This window comes from Manduca sexta, chromosome 19 (assembly GCF_014839805.1).
Source record: "Manduca sexta isolate Smith_Timp_Sample1 chromosome 19, JHU_Msex_v1.0, whole genome shotgun sequence".
NCBI classification, from domain to species: domain Eukaryota; kingdom Metazoa; phylum Arthropoda; class Insecta; order Lepidoptera; family Sphingidae; genus Manduca; species Manduca sexta.
Window position 1 is genome coordinate 6,779,496 of NC_051133.1, and position 27,534 is coordinate 6,807,029.

The 27,534-nt window shown below is 34.3% G+C and overlaps 1 protein-coding gene across 1 annotated transcript in view; it reads left to right on the plus strand.

Moving 5' to 3' along the window:
• The first annotated feature begins 8,880 nt into the window (after positions 1–8,880).
• Positions 8,881–27,534, plus strand: part of LOC115451309 — a 53,855-nt gene continuing 35,201 nt past the window's right edge. Inside the window, exon 1 of the mRNA XM_037440546.1 lies at positions 8,881–9,426. Within this exon, the coding sequence (XP_037296443.1) occupies positions 9,048–9,426 (379 nt within the window). The 5' untranslated portion in view covers positions 8,881–9,047. The remainder of the gene's footprint in view (positions 9,427–27,534) is intronic.

A 27,534-nucleotide genomic window follows, 5' to 3' on the forward strand; every position in this document is an offset into this window, starting at 1 on the left:
AGAGGAATCAATTTTCCCCGTTTATGCAACATTTTTTATTGACGCTCCGCTGCTATTGGCCATTGCGTGATGTTATACACCCTAAAGCCTTCCGCGATAAATCACCTTTACAACACTAAAATATTTTTTCAATTCAAAGCTATAATTCCTGAAATTAGCGTGTTCAAATAAACAAATTAACAAACAAATTCTTCAGCGTTATACAATAGTATAGATTCCGGGATAAAACCGGGTAGCCTATGTCCTTTACAGGGTCTCAAACTAACACCATACTAAATTTTATCGAAATCCGATGGGTAGTTTTTGAGTTTATCGCGTTCAGTCAGGCAAACAGATTTGCCTGGGATCTTTGTTTTTCATTATTGCTCCGCTCCTATTGGTCATAGCGTGGTGATATATAGCCTATAGCATTCCTCGATAAATGGACTATCCAACACTAAAAGAATTTTCAGTTCGAACCAGTAGTTCCTGGGATTAGCGCGTTCAAACAAACAAACTAACTTTTCAACTTTATATAATAGTATAAATAAACATTACGCCATTATAGTGTATCGTATTCCTATCTACAACGTCACCCTTCGTCTCCTCATAAACCTTTTCAAACATAATATTGGGCAACGTTCCGACGCCTTCTTTGTTTTGATTTACAACGCACTTGTCGTGTTCACATGTCTTTTTTTGTAGTTATATTATACTTGTTTCATTCCTAAAGGTATTTTGTTTTCATTTTTGTACTTTATTTTACGTTGGAAATCACAGAGAACTGTGAAGCAGTTTAATTGTTTTTCTCTGATCACTTAACATCGATGGCATGGAAAGGCACACATTAATAAAATAATATGGGTTTTGAGATGTATCGAATAGAATCACCAAGTATTTCAATTATTATATTTATATTGACTTTATTTTAATCTGTCATAAACCACGCTAAACACTATTTGAAATACGAAATTGAAACTAATAATTACTAGTATTTTGACTTTTTATATCATTGGATAATAGATAGTAAGAAAAATAGATGGGTGAACAGATGAATACCACTAATAACCCTTATCAAGAGCAACACCATCTAGATTGTTTTAAAACTCCAATGAATTGCCTGGGATTAAAATCAATGGCTAATATGGCAGGACCCTTGACCTCTAATACATCATAGAACGGAAATAGGCTTATGTATCATGTATGCAAACACTAAATTGTGACATCCAAAATGAATAATAAGAACTGCTTATGTTTTATGATAACTCTTACCACGAAAATTATATAAATAAAGAAAGTATTTCTTCATGGTAATGATTAGACTTAAGTCAAGAATAAAGTAAGTAGGGGCGATGCGTAAAGTAGAAAGAAACAGATATTGGAAAAGGCACTTGGCGTTCAGGTCAGGTTTACACTTTCAGCGCTCGACTAAGTATAATTTAATTCGTCCATTCATGAAGGTGCGAATTTGCAAGTGCGTATCGGAAGGCGCGTCGCCTCACGCCGCCCACTTGCCTCACGAGTCACGACCGTCCTCGGCGGCGAGCGCCCGGCCGCCGCACCGCGCCGCGCCGCGCCGCCCGCTCGCCCGAACGCCGAGCCTCGAGCCCCGAGCAAGCCCGAGCCCTCGGAGTACGCGGCCCTGTGATGACGTCAACGGCCCACCGCGCCACCCGATTTTATAAATATAGCCACGCCGATAACACGCCACAGGTTTTGGGCCTTCCAGTTCTAAGTATTCTTATATGAAAAGTGTTAAGTAGTTTTTCATTACAGTAGTTAAATATAGGTTGTCGTTCGTGTGTGCGGGGGAAAGTATTATAATCCATTTGGCCTGATCAATACTCTCGTATGTAAAAATGTGATCACCGTACAATATACTTACCTATTGCAGGTAGATATATGGTTTTAAAATAGTTGAGAAATGTGCAAATGTAAATGTAAATGTTCACGACTCTTACGACATTTAAATAAACATGTAAATTATCTGACTGATAAAAATAATGTTTTTATGTTGTTATAGATCTCATGTTTACCGATAGTCACAAAACTTAATACCTGTTTCTAAAAAAAAATCCGCTAAGTAGAGACAAAACCTTAAAAATTCTCGGAGCTTTAATATATTTTAGATATTATTATATAACTTCGCATAGTCATTCAAACTTCGTGTTATTTATTTGTATTATCATGATCATATTTTATGTTTAAACACAGAAGTGTTATCTGTTGAAATGTACAGAGTTCTTTGGAACATTCATCGCGAATATTGCGAGAGGGAACAACGTTGCTAATAATAAATTAGTACTGATGGATAGATGTTCTACCTAAATGTTTTAACAGTGAACCCAAAATTTAATTAATCATGATGAAACGCGAAAAAAGGAACAAATCGTTACTTAGTATGTTGAATCTCCCACAAATTTAAGCTATAAATTAATCAAATCATTTCATTAATTCATATTAACACCTGGATACCGTTCAGCCTTCCTACGCGTAATTAAAAAAAGGTAATGACCTTAAAAAATTAAGTGTATAAAATTTAATTTATGATTCGTTCATTCAAGCGTAGTCTGAACTATGGCTCGCATTTCATTTGAACCGTAAAAAATCAACAAAAATATTTGTAAAGAGCGGATGCTTAATCCAATTCTTGTAGATTGTTAAATGTTTTCTAAGATATCGCCGGATCGACAAAGCGTGCAATTATTGTCGCTCGACGATCAGCGATACTGTTTATTTGGCATTATGAATTGTAATATTTTTCCGTTTTGTTCAGTCATTGCGAGTAACAAATAAGATTAAGGAAAACTTTTGTGCGTACCAAAAGTCGACGCTGAAGGGACACGAATGCTACACTTAGACCACAGCTGATTTGTTTTTATTGCAAAAGTTTGCACATTTTCAGTATCCTCAACGGTAATGCCAGCGGTGAGCTAGGTTAGGTCTACGTCAGAGCCATAATATAATTTAGTTCAATTACTTTTGTCTAGCTTCGCTTGCCACCGTCGTCAGCTAAAATAATTATTTACATTGATTTTATGAAAGACCAGGCGTGTTAGAGCTGGCTTGAGACATTTGAATTATTTTAAATGCCTCTATAATCACCAATCGAATTCATTGGAAATAAAAATATAGAAGTAAAGAATATTAGTCGTTGAATACTTACGCTTCTCTTGGCCCATAGTGAGTTCGATTTCCAGGTCGGGTACCACTTGTTTTTTTGTCTAGTTTACCCGGGACTGGATCTCGGGACGGCGTCAAAAGGGCGGTCAAATTAAATAAAATATCTTCGCCAACCTCAACGCTGAAAGAACAAATAATAGGATATAAGTACCTACATAAAAAATATGGCATCGGGACAAGGTCGAAAGTTGTCAGTACGTACTAAGTAAGTAGCCACTTTATGCACTAATGCCTTATCCAACTATTGTGCTAGATCATTTTGTGTAGTTACAAAGTATAGATCAAAGAGAAACATTATTGCTGAATAATGATCGCTTGAACTGCACGCTTTAGTGAAGCACTCAGGCGACTGTGAAACGCGTCTAAAGGCCAGCTTAACGAGCAGTGACAGCAGATCGACAAGCGGCGTGCATGCATCTCCATTGAATCAATCTCCCTTGCATATCGTGTATGATGTGACAGCAATACATTAATATGGACATCGAATTAGGTACACCACAGACAAATCATCAATTAAAGTTCAATATAAACGTGCAAATAATATTTATTAAGAGTTGATGAAATTTATGTAACAAATTAAATATTAATACTTATATCGAATAGGTTTAGATTTCATTATACAGAAAGGGAAGATCGCAAGGTTTTGAAGGCAAGGTACTCTTAATATAAATTATTATAATTAGCCAAAATGTAACCAAGGGAAACATTTATTTACTTTTGAAGAATATAAAGTAATGTACATTACTTTTGAATAGCCGATTCTTTGTAAAATTGTATTCACAAATAGTTATATTAGTAAAGATATTGTATTTATTTACCTATTAATTCAATAATTCAGGAAAGAAAAAATATAATATGAAGTAAGAGTATCTCCTTACCAAAAATTACCTATGTAATTGTATATATTTAAAAGATGATAGTAATAAAAAAACTTGTAATAAAAATCAGTATATTCAATTATTCTTCGTTTTTAAAATCAGCTTAATATAATAATGAATTAGAGCAAACTCGAATTGCAAACAAATATAATTATAATTAAAATACAATGAATAAAGCCATAATGAACTTTGTCACGCGAGTAAAGCCGCGCACAACTGCTAGTACCCTATAATTATAACCGTATTCATTTAAAATAATAATTTCTGAGAAATGTGAATTATTGTGCGTGTCGGTATGTTTCTGCCGATTTCATTCATGGGGAAAGCGGGCGACACGGATTTATTTATTTTATTTCTAAATGCTTAGTTTTTAGTGCTTCGTGTGCGGAAAAAATCGTTACCTACAGAGAGTATTCAGTAAAACTTGAGAAGCATTATAACAATACCACGTTTTATGTTTATAAGGTTCCTTGACAAGTAAAAAATTATATAGAGGACAAAAAAAGAGTAATACGTATTTTAAACCGTTGTAGGTTCAAAATACATATTACTCTTTTTTGTTACAATTTAGTTTCTTTATGTAAGTATTTTCATTGACAAAGCCTTTAAATAATAGGAGTTACTTAAGGAGTGTCCATATAATTAGTTACATTTATTTCAATAATAACACAAATAATATTGCCACGGTACAAGCCATATCTACGACCTTTATTTCACTCCGCCAAAGTGCCCTTATGCGGTTTAATAAATTTCACACGCCTTGAAAATAATTATAGAGAATTCTCAGATGTGCAAGTTTTCTAACAACGAATAATGTTACCTGATAAGGTTTTAAAAAGCTGTAACAAACAATGTCGTAAGGCAAGGATCTATACTGAGTTAACTAAATTATCCGCGCTTCAATAACATGTTATAAATTAGTTCTGTATTGATTTTAAGCAAAGCCTTTATATCGTTTTTTTAACCTTTTTTTCGTTGCATAATCTATGGTCTATTATATTGTATTTTCCATCGTATCTCTCACAAGTATAAATCTTAAATGGTGCCGTATTATTTCTTCCACGCTATTTATGCTCTATCAGTTGATCAGATGCGATCGAAACCATGAAGAGGAGAACTCAACGAATTTTACCATGTTACTCTACACAATTGGTTGTGTTTTTAATATAACAAAGTGACTTTCATTCTTCGATCCTTCACAAGTTTGCAACTCAACTGACCGCTGAGAAATTTAAGATTTAAACAAAAGCCAAATAGAAAGAAAATAAAAATAAAACGTAAAGTAAGTTTGAGATTACGTCCGGTGTTATTTGGCACTGCAACCTCTTTATTGGTGACAGTATTTTTTACTAGTGGCAAAGGTTTGACTGGCTTTTTTTTATTATCGTTAATATGTAGCCGCATCTAAAGGCAGGTTGCCGTCACTGTACAGGAACACGTTCCTCTATGGATGGGGAAGGTTTCCAGTCAGGCAAATGTTGCGCCTGACCGACCGCGGCTCTTGCCGATTCCAAATGAGAGGTGGTATACTGCACGCCGCGCAAATTCTGCCGTCGCAACTCAGATTCCTCTATCGCCATCTAGTGTGATTATTGAGCATTATTTCCTAATTTTCAATATTCATCTTACAGTCCCAGTGATGTTGACAAAATGGCGGTGTATACACTAATTGCACCGCCACAAATATATCGGTTCCATATTTAGCAACAATTATAATGCCAACTGAAAAGAAATGAAATGCCCTACTGGTAGGGCAGTAAATACAAATAAATGAGGAGTTTTAAGGAAGTAAATACATTTCTAAGAAGCTATTGTTCCAAGCTCCAATGTGATCTACATTGCCACCTCCGTCAGATGAGATAGTAATCAAGTGTAAGTTTATCAGATTATCAATATGTGAGAAAATAACTTGAAAAGAGATACTCACACAAAAGCAAAATTACGAGCACGTAAAATCGCTACGACATTATCTAAAATTTACACACGACCCTGAGAAACTCGTTCATACTTACATTTGTGCTTTTAAAATACTACATTTCCCAAGACGTCAAACATATACTCGCCTAATTTCTTTCCTTAAAGGTCGACAACGTACCCGCGGTTTCTGGCATTGAAGCAGATCACTTACCATGAGCTGACCTACTTGGTTATTTGCCAGGCTTCTACAAAAAAAAAAAAAAACATAAAATCAATTCCCAGTTGTTCCGTTAAAATTTTTAAATTTCCACGAAATATTGTCTGATCTTAGACCTTGACCAACTGGGAATCCATATTTTTTGTCACAATAAAATAGAACTCTTAGCTAAAATAGTAACCTTCAATAAAAAATTACATCGGATCATTTCGTGACCGAAACATCTGGTCTTAACCTGACTGGGAGCTACAAAATGTACCCGTTTAATCCCGAGTAGAAATTCGTAAATTTATTTATTTTAGGTAAATCCAATGCACACCTGATACGGGATAAAATATTTACATTTGTGATGCCTAGTTACAATCATTTAGATCATGATTATCACCTTTTTTCCCCTTTATAATATGCATTATGCAGTCCATTAGCACGTTTTTACTATTACGAATACTTTGTAGCGCGTTACCTGCGTTATGGGTACCTACCAATATATGATACAAAACTGTCCTATTTTTAATTCGAAAACACATTTAATATTCAAGCACTGCGTGCTGTATCACAACAAAAGGTAGATAGATCTCTATGGAAACACTTCAAGTACATAAACTCTTAGAAAAGAACATAATTCATAGCAAAGTTTCGCTTTTGAATTTGATACACAAATAAAAACTTCGAATGGTATGTGTTGTTGCTGATATTTATTACGTAAGATGGTATTTCTTTACTTTATTGTTGTTTTAGAATCGTTTGTCAACGTATTATTTATTTTAAAAAATAATATCAATTCATTGGTCGTCGGTAATGGCTGCGTACTTAGACATTCAAACTAATGAGGTTTAGTGAGCCGCTTTTATGAGTTGTTCTTCAGTTTGAGTAATTATTATGTACTACCTAATATGCCGTGTATTGAGATGAGAAAATAAGGGACCATTGAATGTGCTTGATGCATGTTTTACTTATTCCCTCTAAAATACATGCTTGAGAGTTTTTAAATTTTGCAGTTATGGCCGCATAAAAATATAAGATGGAGACTGCTAAGGCGTTAGTTGAGTCTGCCAGAATTGGAAGTAGTAGAAGTTAGGTAGGTTTTTATCTCGGAGTCATCCTGAATTTTTCTCGTCTCAAATCATTTCAGTAAATATATTTGTTTAAAAAAGTCCTTCAGAGATCATACTTTCTAGCTATTGAACTTTTTATATTGAAACCGAAATTTATATATTTATTTAAAATAGGTTCGCCTGTGTAACTAGTCATTGATTTGATACCAGATTAAAGGAATAATGGGTAAATCCAGGAATCTCTACATAAAAATTATATTTTTTGACATTTACCGTGTAAACTGGGAAATCTTGTGAGTTTGTGACAAACTGACAGTTAGCATCGCCAGATTATGCGTCTTATAATAAAATTAGGTTAACGTTTCAGCGAATTCCTAGCCTTCTGAATCATTTAGGACTAACCTGGCTACGCTGTGGGTATGCATAACTTTGTCATGAAATTTTCCGTTCATGTAGTATATACTTACATTAGTAATAAAAATATCGTGTTTCGATACCGTAGAAGCAAGTGATAAATCACAAAGAATACGCAAGTAACTTTAGAAAAGTTAAAGGTGCATACACTCGGATTTTGAACTCGTGTATCGTCAGTCCATCCCACACCCAACTAGGCTTTCGCGTTCAGGCTATATATGTTTTATAATAAAATAAAACATCGAGTTGCGTTCTATTCATTCTAGTTGTGTCACAAAATTTGGCTTATAGCACAAAGTGACCCCTGCCTATAATTTTTCATGGACCTCGGTTACACTACACTTACTTTATTCAGTATATTTTACTAGAGCGTACATCTACAATTCCTTAAAAATGGTTTTTAAGACGCCATTTTCGTCCAAATTCCTTCAAAAGTTATCAAACCTTTAGTAAGTGGGGCGTGAGAGAATTTCGTTGAAATTTTGTCAATTAAGTGTATGAAATATCAGACTTGCGCAGGGTTTAATTTTAGCGAAGAAGCAGAACATTGCCGTATATTTGTAAAAGAATGGCAATTCTCACTTTACTTTACGAAGAAAATGTAAATTTATTTGACATTTCCTTTTTAACCGTAATCGTAGCGGGGTATATTGACTGCTTCGTTGGCTACAATGCTTAACTAAAATTTTAAATTAAATATTTATATTGCTTTTAAACCGTTCTCCTACCTCCATGTATCTAAGGCTTCGCTCTGCGATGGACAGCCGTGCATTTGAAGTGCGATCTTACAAATGATTAAATGCGGCGAAAAAAGCGCAGACAAGACAAAGACAGTAATCCTATTTTTATTAACCTTACAAATATGTAACAGATTTTGGAGATGTGTCGAGTTGCTGATTCTTGTTTACAAACCGCTGAATTGAATTTCTTGTAATTTTGCGCACAAATAGACCTAGTCCTGAATTGAAATTTACACTACTCCGTATCTACCATACGTCAACAAACGTTAACGGCGGACCTTTGTTCTATTATAGGACTTTCTCATGGGCGTGGCTACTAGTAAAAACTATTACATAATAATCAATAGCGAGTTTTCCATTATGTATACGGTGGTCGTAACTCAGTCTTTCTCTTTAAATTAGTATATAGCTGTAAACTTGTATGATATTATAAATGAACAAAGGTCTCATTTGTATCTATACGATTTAAAAAATATTTTTTTTTATTACAGAATCGAGTAATCAAGTGGGACGGACATTTAAACTCTTCAAATTAGACAGGGGGTGTAGACCTGAAGCGAAGAAAAAGAAAAAGGTCTTCCGAATAAGTGGCAGAGAACGAATAATGTGGTCGGGCACGCGCCCGTTGGTCGTAATCGTCGAATTGTGTACTTAGTAGCAGGAGATGCCCGTGTGGTGGGGGACGCGGGAGCGAGCGCTCAGCATGCGAGTGTGCTGCGTGACCACGGTGCTGGCGGCGCTCGCGCTGCGCTCCGCGGCTGAGTCGCCGCGCCGGTACCCTGAGTGGCGCGCCGGCGCCCGGAGCCGGGAACTCACTCACTCAGCTCCGCTCCACGACCTCTTTGAGCCTGATCTGGCCGCCGAAGCGGACTCGCCGTATGTGCCACGACAGCCTCCGCCCTTACCGCCAGGCGCGCTGCACAAGGAACGCCGCCGGGTTCGGAACAATAAACGAGCTCCGCATCAACTACCCTCAGAAATCGCCAGTCAAATGATGCTACGAGCTTCTCGCTCCGGCCGACCTTATGACGTACCCCAAATAGGTGAGTTGTTTATTATTTTATAATTAAAAATATTGAAGACCGGATAAACCAGTATAAAAACTGATGGTTGTTTCATATCTAATAGGACTTTTTCTACAGCAGAGCCCTAAGAGTTGATACAGAATGTAAAACTGTGCTACCAATGAATATTACGATAATTATATATAAATACTGCCTATGTTATTGTATTTTGTCCAAATCGCCAATACGCCATAAAGACCGTTTAGGCTTACATTGACAGGTAGAGGTTGCGTAAAGCCCCTAAATATCTTACGTGCGTAGTTATAAATGCTTTGCCAATTGCCCGATGGATTTAAAATCCTTTGTCAGATAATCTGGGGATTCAGTATGTCATCAAGAGTAATTGCGCCGATTATGCATCGGTCGCAGCCGCAGTCCTGTGCGCATTACTCGTTAACGCGCATCCTTTGAAAAATCAATCAAAGGTTTGCTAGACGCTAGTGACTTGGGCGCTTGCATTCATATTTTATTAAACACTAAGCTTCAATGATATCTACAACAAGGAACTAGAATACACGCGCTATTTATACGAAAGCCTTTCTTGGGAGATTCCACTGCGCTTCGTATTTACATTGCCTGGGTAATTAAATTACTGGTCATTATGAAACTTGTGAAATCCATCGGACACAGTACGAAATCATGCTAAACTTCATATATCAAATTCTAATTCATACTTTAAATCAAGCGACCTGGTCGTCTTGTCAATCATTTATATATACTCAAACACACTTTTTATGCAAATTTACAACAACGATACAACTTAAGTAATTATTTACAGTACATCACAGTATATAACGAAACGAATTTATTATTTTACGCAAGAACAGCTTAATCATTTATGAACTCTTTGCGTGTTACTTTACTCATACATTTAATATTTTCATTTACAAAGGTTATCGACCTTCGAAGTTAAGAAGAACGCACGTCTTAAAATTCCTTTATCATATCATGCCAATTTAACATTGTAACGAAACGTCTCGACTTTAACCTTGTTTAGTTTAGGTTGAGGGCACATTTAGACAAGAAACGTACTCAATAGCAGACCGGCGTCTAGATTAGGCTTTGTGCATTCGTAGCGATGTTTGGAGTTGGGAAGGGTGGCGTGGAGGCGAGGGTTGTTGGCTCTCGTAGGCACGTAGACGGTTCGATTGTGAGCAACGCACCACGTACAAACCTGAGACGTGCTACTCTTACCAACACACGTCCATATTTATCCGTATTTATCGGAACTTTCTTCCTTCCAAATATAGACGCGGTGTTTTAGCAAATTCTTATGTATTTTTTTTTTCTTAAACTAAAGGAAAGAGTCGTAGATACAAACTTGATGTGACATTAACGCCGTATGGATATGATTACGTGAATAAGTTATTAACTTTCTATAACTTTATATTTACAAATACAACATAATGTATCTAACAATAATCATAAATTGCAGTAATTGTACGTAGGAACAACGTAATATTGAACTTATATCCTAATATCAATAATGTGTAAATTGAAGTAATTCGGGTAATCGAAATCCATATTCATATCCATTAAATATAACCTCAAAAGAAAGTAATACACTAAGTAACAACATTAAAACATTAATATAATTAATATATACTAAGTAATTAATACATATTATTTCATATTTTATTTATTTGATTTCCGACATATCACTGCACGCCGTGGCAACTAAAGGTAAAATGCATTTAAAATATTGTTAGTGATTTGTAAGGGTTTTAATTGATTTAATATTTAGCACAAAGAGACTAGTGTTTCAAGGCGAACCATCATCTTCAACTTTACGAAACTTAGGTCCGGTGTAATATTAAATGCTGTTCGACCATCTACGTATTGGCATCCTACTACAAGCTTATTCTATTTCACGCCATTCAACTAATATATATTATAGCCATCCTATATTATAAATGTTAAAGTGTGTAAAGATGTTTATTCAGTAAAGGCGTAAAATGGTGAATGAATCCGCCTAGGTTAGTAATACTGCCTGCATAGAATTTGAACGTTCATGTATGATAGAAAAATAGTAGCAAACTGTGGTGTTAAATTTATTACGAATAATCCACACATTGAGGTTTAAAGAGCTTACTTAAAATTTTCCTCTCCTTATTCCATCTTGAAAATTTTGACCTCTTCTCTACATCCCCCTTTTCCTCCTTTAAAACCGTTGCGGTTGTGAAGCTATTCGCGAATATCCCTTTATAAGGCACCTCGGGATAAACAACAATGGTTCACAAAAAATGGTCATAGATTTGGTTGAAATTTTACACGAAACCGATCCGTGCATAAAGCATTGTAAATAATACTATTTACAATGTTTTATGCACGGATCGGTAATAGAAATATATCGAGACTCCATCCTATCGTTTTTTGTTTTCGAGTATTTTTTTAAATTTAATTATGACTAAGAGACTTTAAAAGCAAATAAAACACCATTAATCATTCCTGTAGTAAATTTTATTTTTATTGTTTCTTTTAAATAACGCATTTGCATATAGCAAATTTGTACTAGGTTCGATACAAAATAATACCTAATAGCATGGTAAGATACATACAATATGTATAAAATTTTGAGCCAAGTACTACAAAATTTAAAGCGGTCCTATTAAAAAATAAACTTATTTTGAGCAAAGTAAATATTTATAAATCCGTTTTAATCAATGCCTTTAACGAACTTGCGTAACGCCTTCCGTAACGCTAAATTAAACTCTTAAAATATTTGCCAATTATGAATCTTGGAGTTGAACCTTAAACGCTGTGGTCATAAAGTAGCTACATTTAAATACCTGTTTTTATCTCACTAAAGCAGACGTGCGTTTACAAATTATAAAGCGAAATGTATTAACTGCATGAATGGGCTGTACCGACCAAGGTAATATAGCTTACTTTTAAATTTTCTGTGGTGAGTAAGATTTCCATAGATCTAAAAACGTTTCTCCTCTCCCGAAGCTCTATTCTGATTCTTAAGTCCAAAGGCTAATCTATAATCCTTTGGGAATTCCTGAGTGCAAATGAGTGATAGAGATCTCTTAACACCGAGTGACCCGCCTGCCAGTTCTCCGGTCTATAATAAATAAAATAAGGACACGCTATAAACTAAAACACTATACTCTAAATACTTTTCAATTCATTTATACAAAGACTCAACGAATAAATGTGCCAGCCTTTTAAATGAATAATTGTTATCAATGACCGATTTATATTTTCCAGAAACGGCCGTACAATTTTTAGAAAAGAGAAGCCAAAACAAACTTAATGTCATTCAAGGTCGTTACGTGTTCATTAAGATGATTAAGCCGTCTTCAATTAACCCAATCGATCTGACCGCCGCGCCGTAAATTTCGCCACAATATTCCCCTGCTATAACGTAAATAATAATTTACGAGTATAAAGATAGTGTATACTTATATATTTAGTTAAGAAATCGATTTTCTTTTCAATATATTAATAAAACTTTTTAAGTGCAATAGAATATGTATTTTACTCTTTTAATTTTGAACTTCTTAGCTCTTGAATAGTCAAGTTATGACTATAGAGTCAAGAATACACTACACACAAAGTATAGTTTGAATTCATTTAAAATATATAATAATAAGAATTATAACCTATACCATTATATAAAGGTGAAGAGTGTATTTGTTTTAACGCGCTTATCTCATGTACTTGTGGTTAGAATTTAAAAATTCTTTTAGTGTTGGATAGCATATTTTTGAGGAAAGCTATAGGCTATATAACATCTCGCTATGACTAATAGGAGCTATGAATCAATGAAAAATAATGCAAAAATAGAGAAAAGCTAGCCTTTTGGAATTTCCGTTGCGTAAACAGTTAAGGTTACGCAACAAACATGTTTGACAGAATTATTCCTCTTAAAAAGTTCCAAAAAATATATTATAAAAAATTCCCCGCCGTATAGTCTGTGTCTGAAGGGGATGAACTCAAAAACCACCTAACGGATTTCGGTGAAATTTGGTATGGAGATATTTTAAGACCCAGGGGTGGATCCGTTTCAGGCGGGCGGAGCCTCCAGCAAATGCTAGTGTATAATATGTCAAATCTTCATAAAATCGATTCATTAAAGAATATAAAGAAAAACCTCTGATTAAATTCCAACATATTATAAAATTTTATCATAATATAACTAAAATAAAAATAATTTTAACAAAAAATTAAACCGCCTTCAAAAACCACTCAAAACTATCGCGCTGAGGAGTTACACCTCTGAGTACCACTGAAAAGGGGAAAAGGTTTGATGCTATATATATGTATGTAAGAAGTAGATTCAAGCAAACCTAACGCAAAAACACAACTGATATATTTCGATCATAATACAACTATCGCGCTGTGGTGTTACATCTCTGCCTACCCCTAAAAATGGGAAAAGGTGTCATGCTATATACATATATGTATGTATGTAAGTAGAGTCAACTAAACCCAACCCAAAAACACAACTGATATGTTCCACACATAGTACGACTAGAGCGCTGAAATGTTACGCCTCTGCCTACCCCTGACATGGGGAAAAGGTGTTATGCTATATGTATAAGTATGTCAGAAGTACACTCCAACCAAACTCAATGCAAAAACATAACTAATAACGTCACAGGAAAGCTAAATTCGCGATTTCGTTTTCTTGGACGACATAATTATTCTACTTTTTGTAGTTTTAAAACCAAACTACTGAAGCGATGTTGGAAAAAAAATTATGGGACCAATCTGGAGGGATATTCTTTCGAATAAAAAAATAATTTTCCAAATCGGTTCGTAAATGAGCGAATTCTGAGGTAACAAACATACAAAAAAAAAAAGCATTCACGTCGAATTGATCACCTCCTCCTTTTTTTGAAGTCGGTTCAAAAGTACAATGTTTTTGCACTACAATACAAAATATAGCAAAAACATGGATGGTGGGCCTTGTTAGGAACCGGGCTTCCTTTTGTCACGCTATGTTATAAAAAAATATTTTACCGAATACATTGTACATTAGTCTCGTTTGCTTCGTCCTTATGTAGTAATTTCGCCTCTTTGGTTTATTTACACCCACATTGTCTCATCGTTGTATTACCTGAAGGCGTCTTGTAGAAAATACCGTAGGTATTAAACCCACCTGTAGATAAAGTGCTAATAAATTATTATTAACAAAACAATACACATTATAATGGATTAAATTATTAATGCAGAAATGCAATATTTAATACATTTTGTGTGGAAAAACATACACAACCACAAACAAAATACAATAATGTCAACACCTTCTAAGGCAGTAAACTGTAACAGGCCATCAGATCTTACAATCTTCTTCTTCTTATTCAGTCTATATATTCACCTAATGCTGAGTTCAGGCCTCTTGCAATGCACACCAGGTTGGTCAAGGGCGGTCCTTATCCAGCTTCGTCTTGCCACGTGGACCAGTTCGTCGGTCCACCTCATTGAAGGGCTGCCCCGATTCCTATGACCAGTTCTTGGTCTCCTTTCTCGAACTGCCTTACACCATCTCCCATCATTTCTACGGCATATGTATCCACCCACTTGCACTTCCGTCAAGCAACAACTGTGCCAATGTCAGTGAGTCCAGTTCGTCTCCGTATCTCCGTGTTGCGAACTTTGTCTCGGACAGAAATACCTAACATTGTTCTCTCCATGGCTCTCTGAGTGACTTGAAGATTATAGATTACTTGTTTTGTGAACGTCCTGGTCTCGGCCCCATATACCAGCAACAGATCGTGTAATGTAGATAGATATTATACATGTGTGAAATGACAACGTGTCACATATATTCGGCTGGCTGCGAATCCACGCATTTGATAGTATTCTTAATATATCAACTACCTATAATATATACTTATCTATGATTCGCAAAATTTATCGCCATACTGGGCTACGACAATTTTTGAAACAAGGCAATTATATACGGAGTTCTCCACTTTGAGATCGACCCCAAGTCTTTAGGAGTTACACCGGTTTCACAGTTTTAATATACTGGCACTAACCAATGACGTGATCAAACAACTGTTATTTATAACTCAAAACCTCATACCATTTATTGTGGTCAATAAACGTCTAAATTTAAGTAACGATAGCGAACAATGAGTATGAACTCTAATCTACCAAAAGTATGATTGCGATTTTCTGTAAAAAGAAAAGCCACTCAAAACGAACAAAGTTGAAAAATGTGCAATGACGATTGGTAACAGACGACAGATGAGCGTAATAGTGCCGACTGTAACAAGATCCACCCGTAAATTGCATTATTCCCACTCCCTTTCGACTCGCCCAGGCATTCGAAGACTTGGGGATTCGAAACACTTTATACAATGAGATAAAGTATCTATATTAGTAATATAAAAATAAGCTACATTAGGAGTGTTAGTATAGTTATATTTAATTTGGAATTTTTTTGCGTTCTGTAGCGAAATAAACCTTTATAAGAGTGTAATTTGCCTTCCGAAGTTCAATTTCCTATTATTTGTTATTACAGTTATCACAACATGTTCGAAGTCCAGAAATTAAGCAGTTTCAGGGGAAGCTCATAAAAGCTGTCCTTACAATATGTTGTTGGGATTTCAGGATGTTAAGTTACAACCTAGGTTCATAAATACGCGATTATAATCATTATAAATAGGCATACAATAAAAGCGTAAAACATGGCATAATTTACAAATAGTGATTAACTAATTTGGCCGAAAGTAAGTTATAAAATGTAACATTCAATTATCAGATACGTTTATAAACTTGATTATTTTAACATCGTCCTTTAAATAACAGATTCTAACGAACCTTTTAGTCTGTCAAGGTCTTTTCTCATTATACAGTTAATTGAATTTGTTAATTTATTTTATGTTACACTTGGGTAACTATTGAGCTTTCAAAATGTATGCAAAATTATATTATTAATGCTTTATAACTACGCTTTATAAGTTCGGATGTGTGATGTGTTGAAGACAGCCGATGTTACATCCAGGCAGAAGAGTAGCTTGAAAAATCTTTTATTTTCAATCGCCTTTAAACTTTTGTATACTTAACAGTAATAATTTTTTCTCTACTAAAATAAACTTTAAAGTATTTACTTTATTCCGTATAAATGATTTTTCGATTGAAGTTAATGTGTAGAAGCGTTTTAAAGTTTTGAGTTTTTTTAGCTACTTTTGTGGCTGACTGTACAAGGTTTCCTCCCTTATATTATTACTGTTTACATCATTACTTACTTGGTCCGTTTCAGGGTAAAACATTTAAAGCTTTCGATCTAAAACTACTTGTAGTAAACACTGAATCAGATACAGAGAACAAATTTATCAAAACGAAAAATAAAGACATATTAAAACACACAGTAGAATAACAAAAGTAAATCTAAATCTCAAAAACGTGTCGTAGGTACTTACAACTCATCAGTTCATCAAAAATTTCAAATAAGCCACCGCATTGATATAAATTGCGAGAAATAATCGTATCAAAGCCGAATCATTTATTTCGGGTTGAACGATAAAGTTTTTTTAATCTTTCTACAATCATGGAAATATATAATGATTAATACCTGTCAATAGCTAGAATTCATTAATTAGGCAACATAATATTACGTAGAAAGATAAATAGGTCTGGGTTCTATCAGCTAAAGTCCACTCTACTCATAACTGTCGTCAAACAACTTGACCCACCTACAGCGTGGTGGAAGAGGGCGCAGATACAGTCATATACAAAAAGATTTATTGTTATATTGTCATTAAACTGAGCAATCTATTATTAATTGACAATTTAAAAATTTGTGTGTATTGTAATTGTGTAAATAGGTAATAGATGAACCGATCGACTTGTTACTTAAAGCTAGCTTGCATTACAAAAAATACTGATAACTATTAACAATCAGATGTAAGGACAATGTATGTTTCACTCTTGCATCCCTTTCAATAAAGTTCTAACTAAAATAACACGTTTATTGGGCCGAAAATAAAGGGTAAGAATATATAAAGTAACTTATGAAGGATCTAAAATTAAAGTAGCGGTTCCAAATGGCGCATTCTGAACCTGTTTTTATTTTTGGTTTAACGCATACGATAATCGTATGTTGTTGGATTAAACGGTAACATCCACTTAAATTATCGTAGCAATGCCAACTATAGCATGGTTTGCGCTGTGTAATTTGTGGTGAATCTGTATGCTCGCTTGCTACAAGTTACAACTCTCAGAGGAATCATTGTAGGTTCTACTTAAAGCATGCGTCGTGACCAATATGTGGTATGGTTATTATATCATATTTTACAATAATTTGGTAACGGAAATGTATGTATATGAACAATGATATTTTGATATTCCAATATAACATTGATAAGCTTTTAGATTCTACAAAGACATTTTAGAAATGGAATGCTCTTTAAAATGAATTTCTTATAAAGAAATTTAAATTGTGCAAATGTTTCGTTGAATTAGCATAAATTCATAAAACATAATTAAGTATTTACAGTTTTTAAGTTGCCAAAAAATTGTAGATGGCCGAGTTTATCCCAATGAATAATTTATATTGTGGTAATTTGAAGTAATATTTTCTCTTTAAATATCAGAGGTGGTGCGAGGTTAGCCAGCGGAAGTGGTTAATGGACCTGTTGCCCGTGAGTCGTGACTCGTGACTGATGGGCACTAGGTCTTGGCATTCTTATGTCCGGCTCCTAACTCACCCGCTGTCAATCAGTCGCTAATCGGCACTGCGAAAACACAATATCGTTCTTTCATACCTCACTTTACACCCTAATAGGTACCGTTAGAATATCATGATATTTTTTTATCTTATAAAACCTAAATGGCTTTAGGGATTTAATAATTCCTTTTTAAATATCCATTACTAATTCATTAAGATCATTTCACGTTTAAATTTCTTAACGCTCTTTACAAAATATACCTAAGTACATTGTTGTGTATATGTCAAAGAGCATATGCTTTTGATCTCAACAATTGCAAATTGGAATAAAGCACCAATGCGAGCGACCTAATATGAACACACAAAAGCTTTTTGGCTCGTATCAAATTTCTTATGACCAGCCACTGACAATAAGAAATATATAAGCTATTATAACATTTCATATGGGTTCGTATGTAATTGTAGATACATAAGAGAAATGTTGTGTAGTGTTCTGAATTAAGTAAAAAAAGAAATCGTACCTAATTAGGGAAGTTTTTAACGCATTACTGGTTAACCGCTACATCGATGGGCAACCATAACAGAATAATCCTGTTTTTACTACTACTTTGCATTGTGAAAACATGCACTATACGCTTTTTAATTATGTAGAATTTTCGCGCGGTTATTGCTGCGAGAAAAAATACTACAATTTTCTGTCGCCTTTATCATTACGAATAATCTATCAACCACAGTATACGATATTGTAGTTGGGGCTACATGATTGTTATACAGGCGAAACAAAGTAATCCCACTGCGACTGACTACTGTCTGACTGCTGATATCTGTCGACAAACAACTTGATCTATTGAATGTAGATGAGCGCAGGGCAGTGCGGGCAGTGCCACGGCGCGGCGTATCGATCGAACAATTGGGTAGATCAGGGAACCGTCGTTTCCCGCACTATGCTCCGGGCCCGCTTACTTCAATACAGGTTTCAATTACGTGTAATATAATTTAAAAAACTAATTAAAAAATTATGTATATATCATATGAAAATTATGGTGACGTAGAGTAACATAGAGATTTATGTAGATAAGTTACAAATCCAGATAAAGACATGTTAATACTTTATAAGACTCTAATTACAAATTATACCCAAGAATTCAGACTATCATTTGTATTTACGATGGTAAAAAATTTACGCAAATGTAATTATGTAATAAATTTACAAGAAACCGAACAATAATAGCTGCATATAATAATAAATAACAAGTGTAGTTCAATAAATTTGGTTTTATTAATTTAATGATAAAAATACGCTGGTGGACACAGTCGAATGCTTTGAAGATATTACAAAATAATTCCAGAGCATTTAAAATTAAATGTTTTTAACTCGTTACGAAAGTTACGAAATAATATGCCATAAATAGAATTTTGGTTGGTCCTCTTAGACCTTAAATACTACAACTTGGAGTTAAAGTTAGGTATTTTCTATTAAACTTTGCTAGTTTATTTTTGGACTCTACTCCAATGGTAATCGATTTTTGCTGAGCAACCCTACTACTAATACGTAGGCTATCTAACATTTATAAACAGTTCAAACTTATTCTTATTTTTTACTATTTAAAAATGAAATCACAATTAATGACATAGCCAGCATATCGTCGCGTTACACTTTTTTATGTTTCTATGTAAATTAAAACAATACTTTTAATGAGAATATAAGAAAAATCGGTTTTGTCCCACATACCTTAACTCCATAATATTATCATAAAAAATACAAATACACGAATTGAAAACCTCCTTTTTTTGGAAGTCCGTAACGTTATAAAAATGAATCATATTTTTACTGTGAAAAAAGCTGTTCCATATACGATAAGTATGTTATCAAAATACAGATTTTAACCATTCTTTCATATATTTTGCATAAATATATGTACAATTCAGTTTTATACTTTTATACCAATATTATAATCTCTGAGTTATAAAAAGATTTTCATTATATTGCAAACAGTATTTCATATTTGCAATAAAAAGATTTTTTCATGGGGATTACGTACGCTATATTCGAAACATATTGTTCTAAATGAGCCAATAAACATACATAATACAATTTAAGTCGTGCAAGCAAAACACAACTACAGCATTCATATTAAACCCTATATATCACTTCATTATAACCAGTTATGCACTATTAATGAATAACGAGTTTTCGCGACACAACTGCCAATTAATTGTAACAGCTCTACTCAATTGTTTTTATTACAAAGCGCAGTGTGGCACTCCACTTCGATTATTACCTTGAGACATTAGATGTTAACCCTCATAACATCCTGTTAATACAATATCCTTGCCGGAACATAACAACGCTTGTATACTTCTATTTAGTGACAGGGATAAAAAATGCGTAGGAGTCCACTCATACAGACTGTCGTGTATAAAAGTCCTATAACTTAGTAAAAAATTAAAAATAAGCGTTTTTAACTCGTATTTAAAACAAGGAATTGAAATGTGGGTGTGTAACTGAGTAAGGAGTCTCGACAAGACGAAAGGAAGGTTTCTGGATCGATCCTATTGAGTAGTTAAGTGGGTATTTTTTTAAATCACTGCTTGCTTTAAAGGTAGCGTTGTGAAATCAATCAACATTAATTCAGACTTCATAAGAAGTTCATAATTGTATTTGTAGCGAACTTTCAGAAGCATACTGGATGTAAGACATTTGTCATTTCATCAACAAAATAGGGTTGTGAAGTATGGATATCTTATATAAATTATGTATTATTTTCTAGGTCTAGTAGCAACATGATTTTACGTTAACATCCGTGAGACATTGGATTCGGTTTCCAGAAAACTAAAGCTTTTTATTCAGAAAACATATCCAAGTTGCGCCAGATTGCAATTTGTGCCTGATATGGTAATAGATTCATCCCATCATACATCATGGAATAGACAAAAGATGGGCAAAATGAATACACACTATACAAAGAATTGTGATCAAACCTTATTTTCTAAAGTAAAATCAGACATTAGCAATCGAAACTAATTTAAATGCAAAAAATAGGTACCAGAAACATAATGTATTATTGTAGGTATCGTTCTTTTATCGGTCTACATTATAACCTAATTCAGTAGTGTAATGTAAAGAATTGTTAACTAAAACCATTAGTTTTAAAACTATGTATTTCAATACAAGTTACGTATACCTAGTACCTAGTATGTGGAAAGTTACGCGCATAGGAGAGTAGAATCGACATATAAAATAATTAACCTTTTCTCGGAATATTGCGGAATACCCCATACTCCCCTGTAGTAGTTTATAAGCTGTAAACACCCACCAGCAGAGCGTGGCCATATAAAACTACACCATTTCATCGCGTCACGTACGAACGTTCTCATTGGACAATATTTTATGATCAATCTATTTGCTATATAAAGCTACAGCGTGATCTTACTACGTAAGGATTATGGATGACTAGGACGGTACAACTCAAACTGAGAGAAAATCGTGAAATCCATTTCGCCATTAAAATACAAATTCACATTAACTGTAGGCGATCTGTTGTCATTCTCAGTAAAAGTAATATGATCCTTTTTCATTATAACTCGTTTTCGATTAGTTCTGCTGGCTAACTTCTGTTGATATATACAGCTTGACTTAACGTATTAAATTATGGGCGATGGTATATAACTTGAGCAGAATTTATATTTTACAAGTCTTTGTTCACGGCTTCGCCTGCGTCGATGAGTTTTTTCGGAATTAAAGTTACATATTTTCCCGCGATAAAAAGAGGTCCAAGTCATTCCCAGGGACTCAAACTATCTTCACACCAAATTTATTTCCATTTGATAGTTTTTGAGTTTATTGCATATACAGACGAACGCGGTGGGCGTCTCATTTTTTAATGTGTAAGGGTTCTAAAACAAGTCTACAAGATATATTTGTAGATATAACTTACAAACTATCTTCATAAACAAATAAATACTACAGGAACGGAATCCGAAAACGAATGCCAGCTAGATAAAACAAAGTTAGATAAGATGACTCTGAAATAGACACCTGGTGGTGCTATCAGTGGCGCGGCTAGTGCCACGATTGTCGATTCCAACTATTGAATCCAAACATCGAAAAGCTAATAGTGAATTATAAAAACGACGCATGGGTTTCTAAAAAAAAACGAAAATTGTCTTATACATTTAATCATAACTTCTATTGTTACAAAAAATAAATAAAACTCAATTATAACTAGATCGTGACAGACTGAATTCGATACTAGAATCCAAGTGCGTGCGAGGGCGCGGACTCGACGGCCCATCTCGTGGAGCGGTGTCAGCACTTCCGTAATTGCGACATGTTATTGCGTGTTATAAGTTTAAGGTCCGATGGAGCGCTGGCTCGGCAGAATTGGTAGAGTCGTTAGATATAACAAGTGGGACATTTCTACTTACGTAATGTTTATAAATATCAATTCAAAAATAAGTTTTCGTATAAACCACGTAGGCATGTTAATAATCATGCGAGCACTAATTCATGACAGCGAATTGATAGAATAATTTGATTCCAACCTACGTAATGTCATATGTTACTCATGAATATCGTTAACCGATATTATAATTAATGAGTTACAGAATTCTATTCCGATCGACAAGACAGAATAGGCTACTCGACACCTGGAAATTGTGGCATAAATTCAGGTTACGCAAATAACACGATTCACGGCGCATTGATGGCTATACGCTTGAACCTGTACTGAACGAGGCGCTATAGTAGAAGGCATGACGTGTAAGCACAAGCGTAAGCCACAAGCATAAGTCGGGGGTATACCCTATCATAACTCAACACTATTCCAGTAATGATTTCTTATGTTAACGCGAATGTTAAACATTAAAATCAAACTATTTTACGGATTTTATCGCGGTTTTAATATTTAACTTTTTCTCCTGACGTTTCGAAGACATACACTACATTTAGTTTTGTATCTATGGCACTCGTTAACAAATAAATTTAAAAAAATATATATACTACATAATATAAATATTGGATACTTGAAGATAAATTTTACCACTATATTAAAAGACGATAATCTGAATGAATAAAGCTTGAATATATTCAGACTTTCCGGCGATAGACCTTGATATTTATTGTTAATTTTAACCTGAAACGTCTAGACGATAGAAGAGTCATAATGAACAGATAGATAGACTAAAGACATCTTGTGAGGGTTCCTGTTACATTTAGATACAAGATCTTTAGGTTCAAAGAATTAAGTCGACTTACGTGTTTATCTACTAAAAAGCATTTTTCAAACTTGTTTTCACGATGTTGCAGACTTTTCGCATTATTGTTTTGCCTGTATGTTTCTTATCCCTAAGCTAAGCTCCAAAAGCTTTTATTAGTGCTTAGAGGACTATGCAGAGAATAAACTATATTCAATTTTGCAGTTAGTGCGAGTTAAAGTTATTATGGTGATGCACTATAAATTTAAGAGCTGTTTCGTGTAATCCGTGAATATAGTGGATTTCTTAACCCATTGTCATTATTATTATTTCATAACCCAATGTCTATATTATTTTATTCTTGACCAGAATGGGCACCCCACTCACAACTCCTGAGCTGTCATTGCAAGCGATCATGCGCTCATAGTGGTCGCTAACCGTTGTATTATCTACTTACTACAAGTTTCTTGTTATAAAATTAATAAGAGATTCTAAGCCATATTACGGCCAATTTTAGCCTATTATTTTACTACCTATTTAGTTTGGAGATCACATGAATTTTATAATGAAAACATTTACGAGAACCGTAATCATCCAGATGTCCGACTACACCTAGGCACTCTGGGAATGGATTAAAAAGAATAATTATTTGGAAACTAAACTCATGAAGCGACTATTTTATACACCACATTAAAAATGGGTTAATCAATAAGTAAAATATAACACGAAATTGGTTTAAACAAGTGTATGTCACTCTACTCTAAAATCAAGCTAATTAATTTATTTTTATTCGGCACGGCGGAATAAAAAAATATTTTCGGCTGCATGTTTATATTACGTTGTTAGTTACGTATTATGTTAGACAAAGAAAAAAAAACAGTTCGATAGATTTTATTAATATACTATTATAGATTCGTTGTTGATACACAAAACATATATAGGGTAGAGCCTAATCCACCGAAACACATATTGAGCGTAAGTATATCAATACTAACTTAAATAAAAATAAAAAAACTTCAAAAAAATAACAATTTTTAAAGAAAAGAAGTAATTATATGCCTTTTTTATTAATGATTTTATTACTTAGAGAGTCCTTGGTTGATGCTAACTTCTTACTAGATAGCTAACTGCTTTGTGTTCGTTAGTTTAAACTTTCCGCTTTATTTAATTAGCAATGTCGGGCGTCTAAAACGTTAAACAATTGTTAGAAGCATTTTTTTCTTGGAGTTAAGATTTATGTGTAACGGACTTTATATGGTTTACTTAGCTGTGTCTTCTTTTTTTATTACCGTTCAGCTAAAATTAAAAGATATACAGCTATCTCCCTAATGGTAAAAAACAGTTTAATACTTAACAAGACATTTGTATTTATTCCAATACTAAATATATGTAAACATAGCATAATGATGATTACTAATTCAGGATAAACTAGGAAGCTTGACGACTTTTAAAGTCTTACCACACTCCGATTCCCTAAATATCTACATGAATTGATAAATAAAAATATCACTGGCCTTTCGTTTTTGTTTTTTACATATGAATGACTCGAATAATTATTTAATGAAATTATTCATTACGATAATAACACCACATGACAGCGGTTGCTATTAGTTTTCTACTGAATTGAATTTATTAATCCATTTCCGGCAATAATTAACTGGAACCAGATTATTCCTATTTTCTGGTAACTAGTAGAAAACGAGTATAAAATCCTAGTGTTAATAGAAAGCATTATACTGTGATCCCCCAAGCCTCCAAAGTGCGGCCTCACTGCATCCATTAAGATCTAAATTTGATCCAGCCTGAAAAGCATTGTTAAATTTAATTAAAATGTCGTGTTAGATAATATCAACTTAAAAGAGTTACCAGCGAACTATAAGAGTAACATTCTATTAAAAGTTATAAGTTAATTATTATAAAAATATTATTGCATAAAAAGTGCTCTACCGCATAGTCTCTATTATTTGCGTTGCGATGTTACTTTGAACTCATTTTTTTTATTGTAATGTATGACGAAAAGAGCATGTCGCTCGCCTTGATGGTAAGCGTTATGACCGCCCATAAACAGCAACTATACTATAAAGAATTTGAATTACAGAGTACTGTGTCGTAGACCACTGTGCTCGTCGCTCTGTGACATAAGATGTTAAGTCATATAATGCTAAGTAACTACGCTGGCTAAAAAGTTCTTGAAATAAAACTGTTTTACGGATTTTATCGGGTTTTGTATATTATAATTTTCTACCGATGTTTCTAAGATTTTGCAGCCTTCATGATCACGGGGGAGGATTGAGGTTGGTTCGAAAAGATGCCACTTCTCATTCTTTGTGTTTATGACACTGCCATAATTTAAAAAAAATATATATATGTGCGGATTGAGATGTCTTCGAACCTGCACAGTTGAATTAATTCAAATACTTAAGGTTTTCTAAGCACACTGGTTGATCTTTTTCATTCGTATTGTGAACTAAAATAGCTACCACGAGATTCCTAAAATAAATAAATAATAATAATAATAATATCAGCCCTGTATTATATACTTGCCCACTGCTGAGCACGGGCCTCCTCTACTACTGAGAGGGATTTAGCCTTAGTCCATCAATCTGGGCTTGTGCGGATTGGTAGACTTCACACATCTTCGAAATTCCTATAGAGAACTTCTCAGGTGTGCAGGTTTCCTCACGATGTTTTCTTTCACCATTAAAGCGAACGATAAATTCACAAAGAATACACATAATTATTTTTTTTAAAAAAGTCAGAGGTGTGTGCTCTTGGGATTGAACCTGCGGACATTCGTCTTGGCAGTCCGTTCCACGCCCAACTAGGCTAGTAACATTTGTACTTAATTATTAAATTTCCAAGAAATCTAATTATTTGTTCAATAATTTTATAATGACTAATATGTCGTATAAAAAATTAAGTAACCTTTATTTAAAGTAATCATTTAATATTATTGACCAATTAAATCCGAACTTTCAGTGATGCTTTAAAACTCGTTAATTAATCGTGAAATAACAATCAAACTATAGAACCCACGTTTAGTTACTTGACACTTGCCAATTGATGCTCACTGCGATCAAGTGCAAAAGTTTAAAACACGGGAATAGAGACTCAAGTATGTAGAAATAGATAAGTAAACAACATGATTTATGGAAGTTCAAATTCCTATAGGTATTAGTTACTCCTTTGTTAATAATTTTATGTTATTACTAGCTTTTGTTCGCGGCTTCACCCGCGTGAAGGAGGTTTCCGGGATAAAAGTCCACTGTATGATAAAAGTCTTGCTACATATTATCCCGGTACTGATAGGTTCAAACTAATTTTATCTCCATGGGGGTTGAATTTATCAAAATCCTATTTAAGCGAACGTCTTCATCATAGTAGCTCCAATCTTTAATTTCAGTTCAATCAGTCGAAAATCTAAGAAGATTTATACTATCTTTCATCCCCTATTTTATCCCCTTAGGGGTGGAATTTATCAGAATCCTTTCTTAAGGGATGCCTACGTCATAGTAGCTTTATGCATGCAAAGTCTCAGCCCGATCGGTTTAAAATTGACCAAGTTTCATACAAACTTTTATCCCCTATTTTATCCCCTTGGGGGTACAATTAATCAAAATCCTTTCTTAGCGGATGCCTACGTCATAACATCTGCCTGCATGCCAAATTTCAGCCCGATCCGTCCAGTGGTTAGGGCTGTGCATTGATAGATCACTGTGTCAGTCAGTCAGTCACCTTTGAGTTATATATATTTAGATTTATTTTCGAAGTCATAATTTTCAGAATGATTCTTTCTTGATAAAATATTTTTAAACATGTAGCCAATATAAGTGTAAATTGCTAGCAAAGGTTGTTACAACGCCAGTTTACAATAGTTCAAATTCAAGGCTAAGAAGCTCTGCTATACTTGGGCTCAAAACTTTGCTTTTATTTCGGTATCAGGTGTCCGCATTAATTTGAAAGCGTATCTTTCCATGGCCTCACGGCAACAGGTGCGTGGCTTGGCGCATGCGCGGCGTGCGCGTCGATACCGCGCCCCGCTCCCCACTAATCCCCGCCCGGTGTCATTTATGTACCTTCGCCCATTCACTCTCGCACACACTTACACAGACATTCCCGCACATACGTACTTATCATTAACAAAAAATTCACACATCCTCACTATACAAATATCTCCATGCCGTTTTAACTCCGAGGATATGAACCTCGTTATTCCTCTGAAAATACCATACGTCCAAACCAATATAGGAGTGCTATATTTA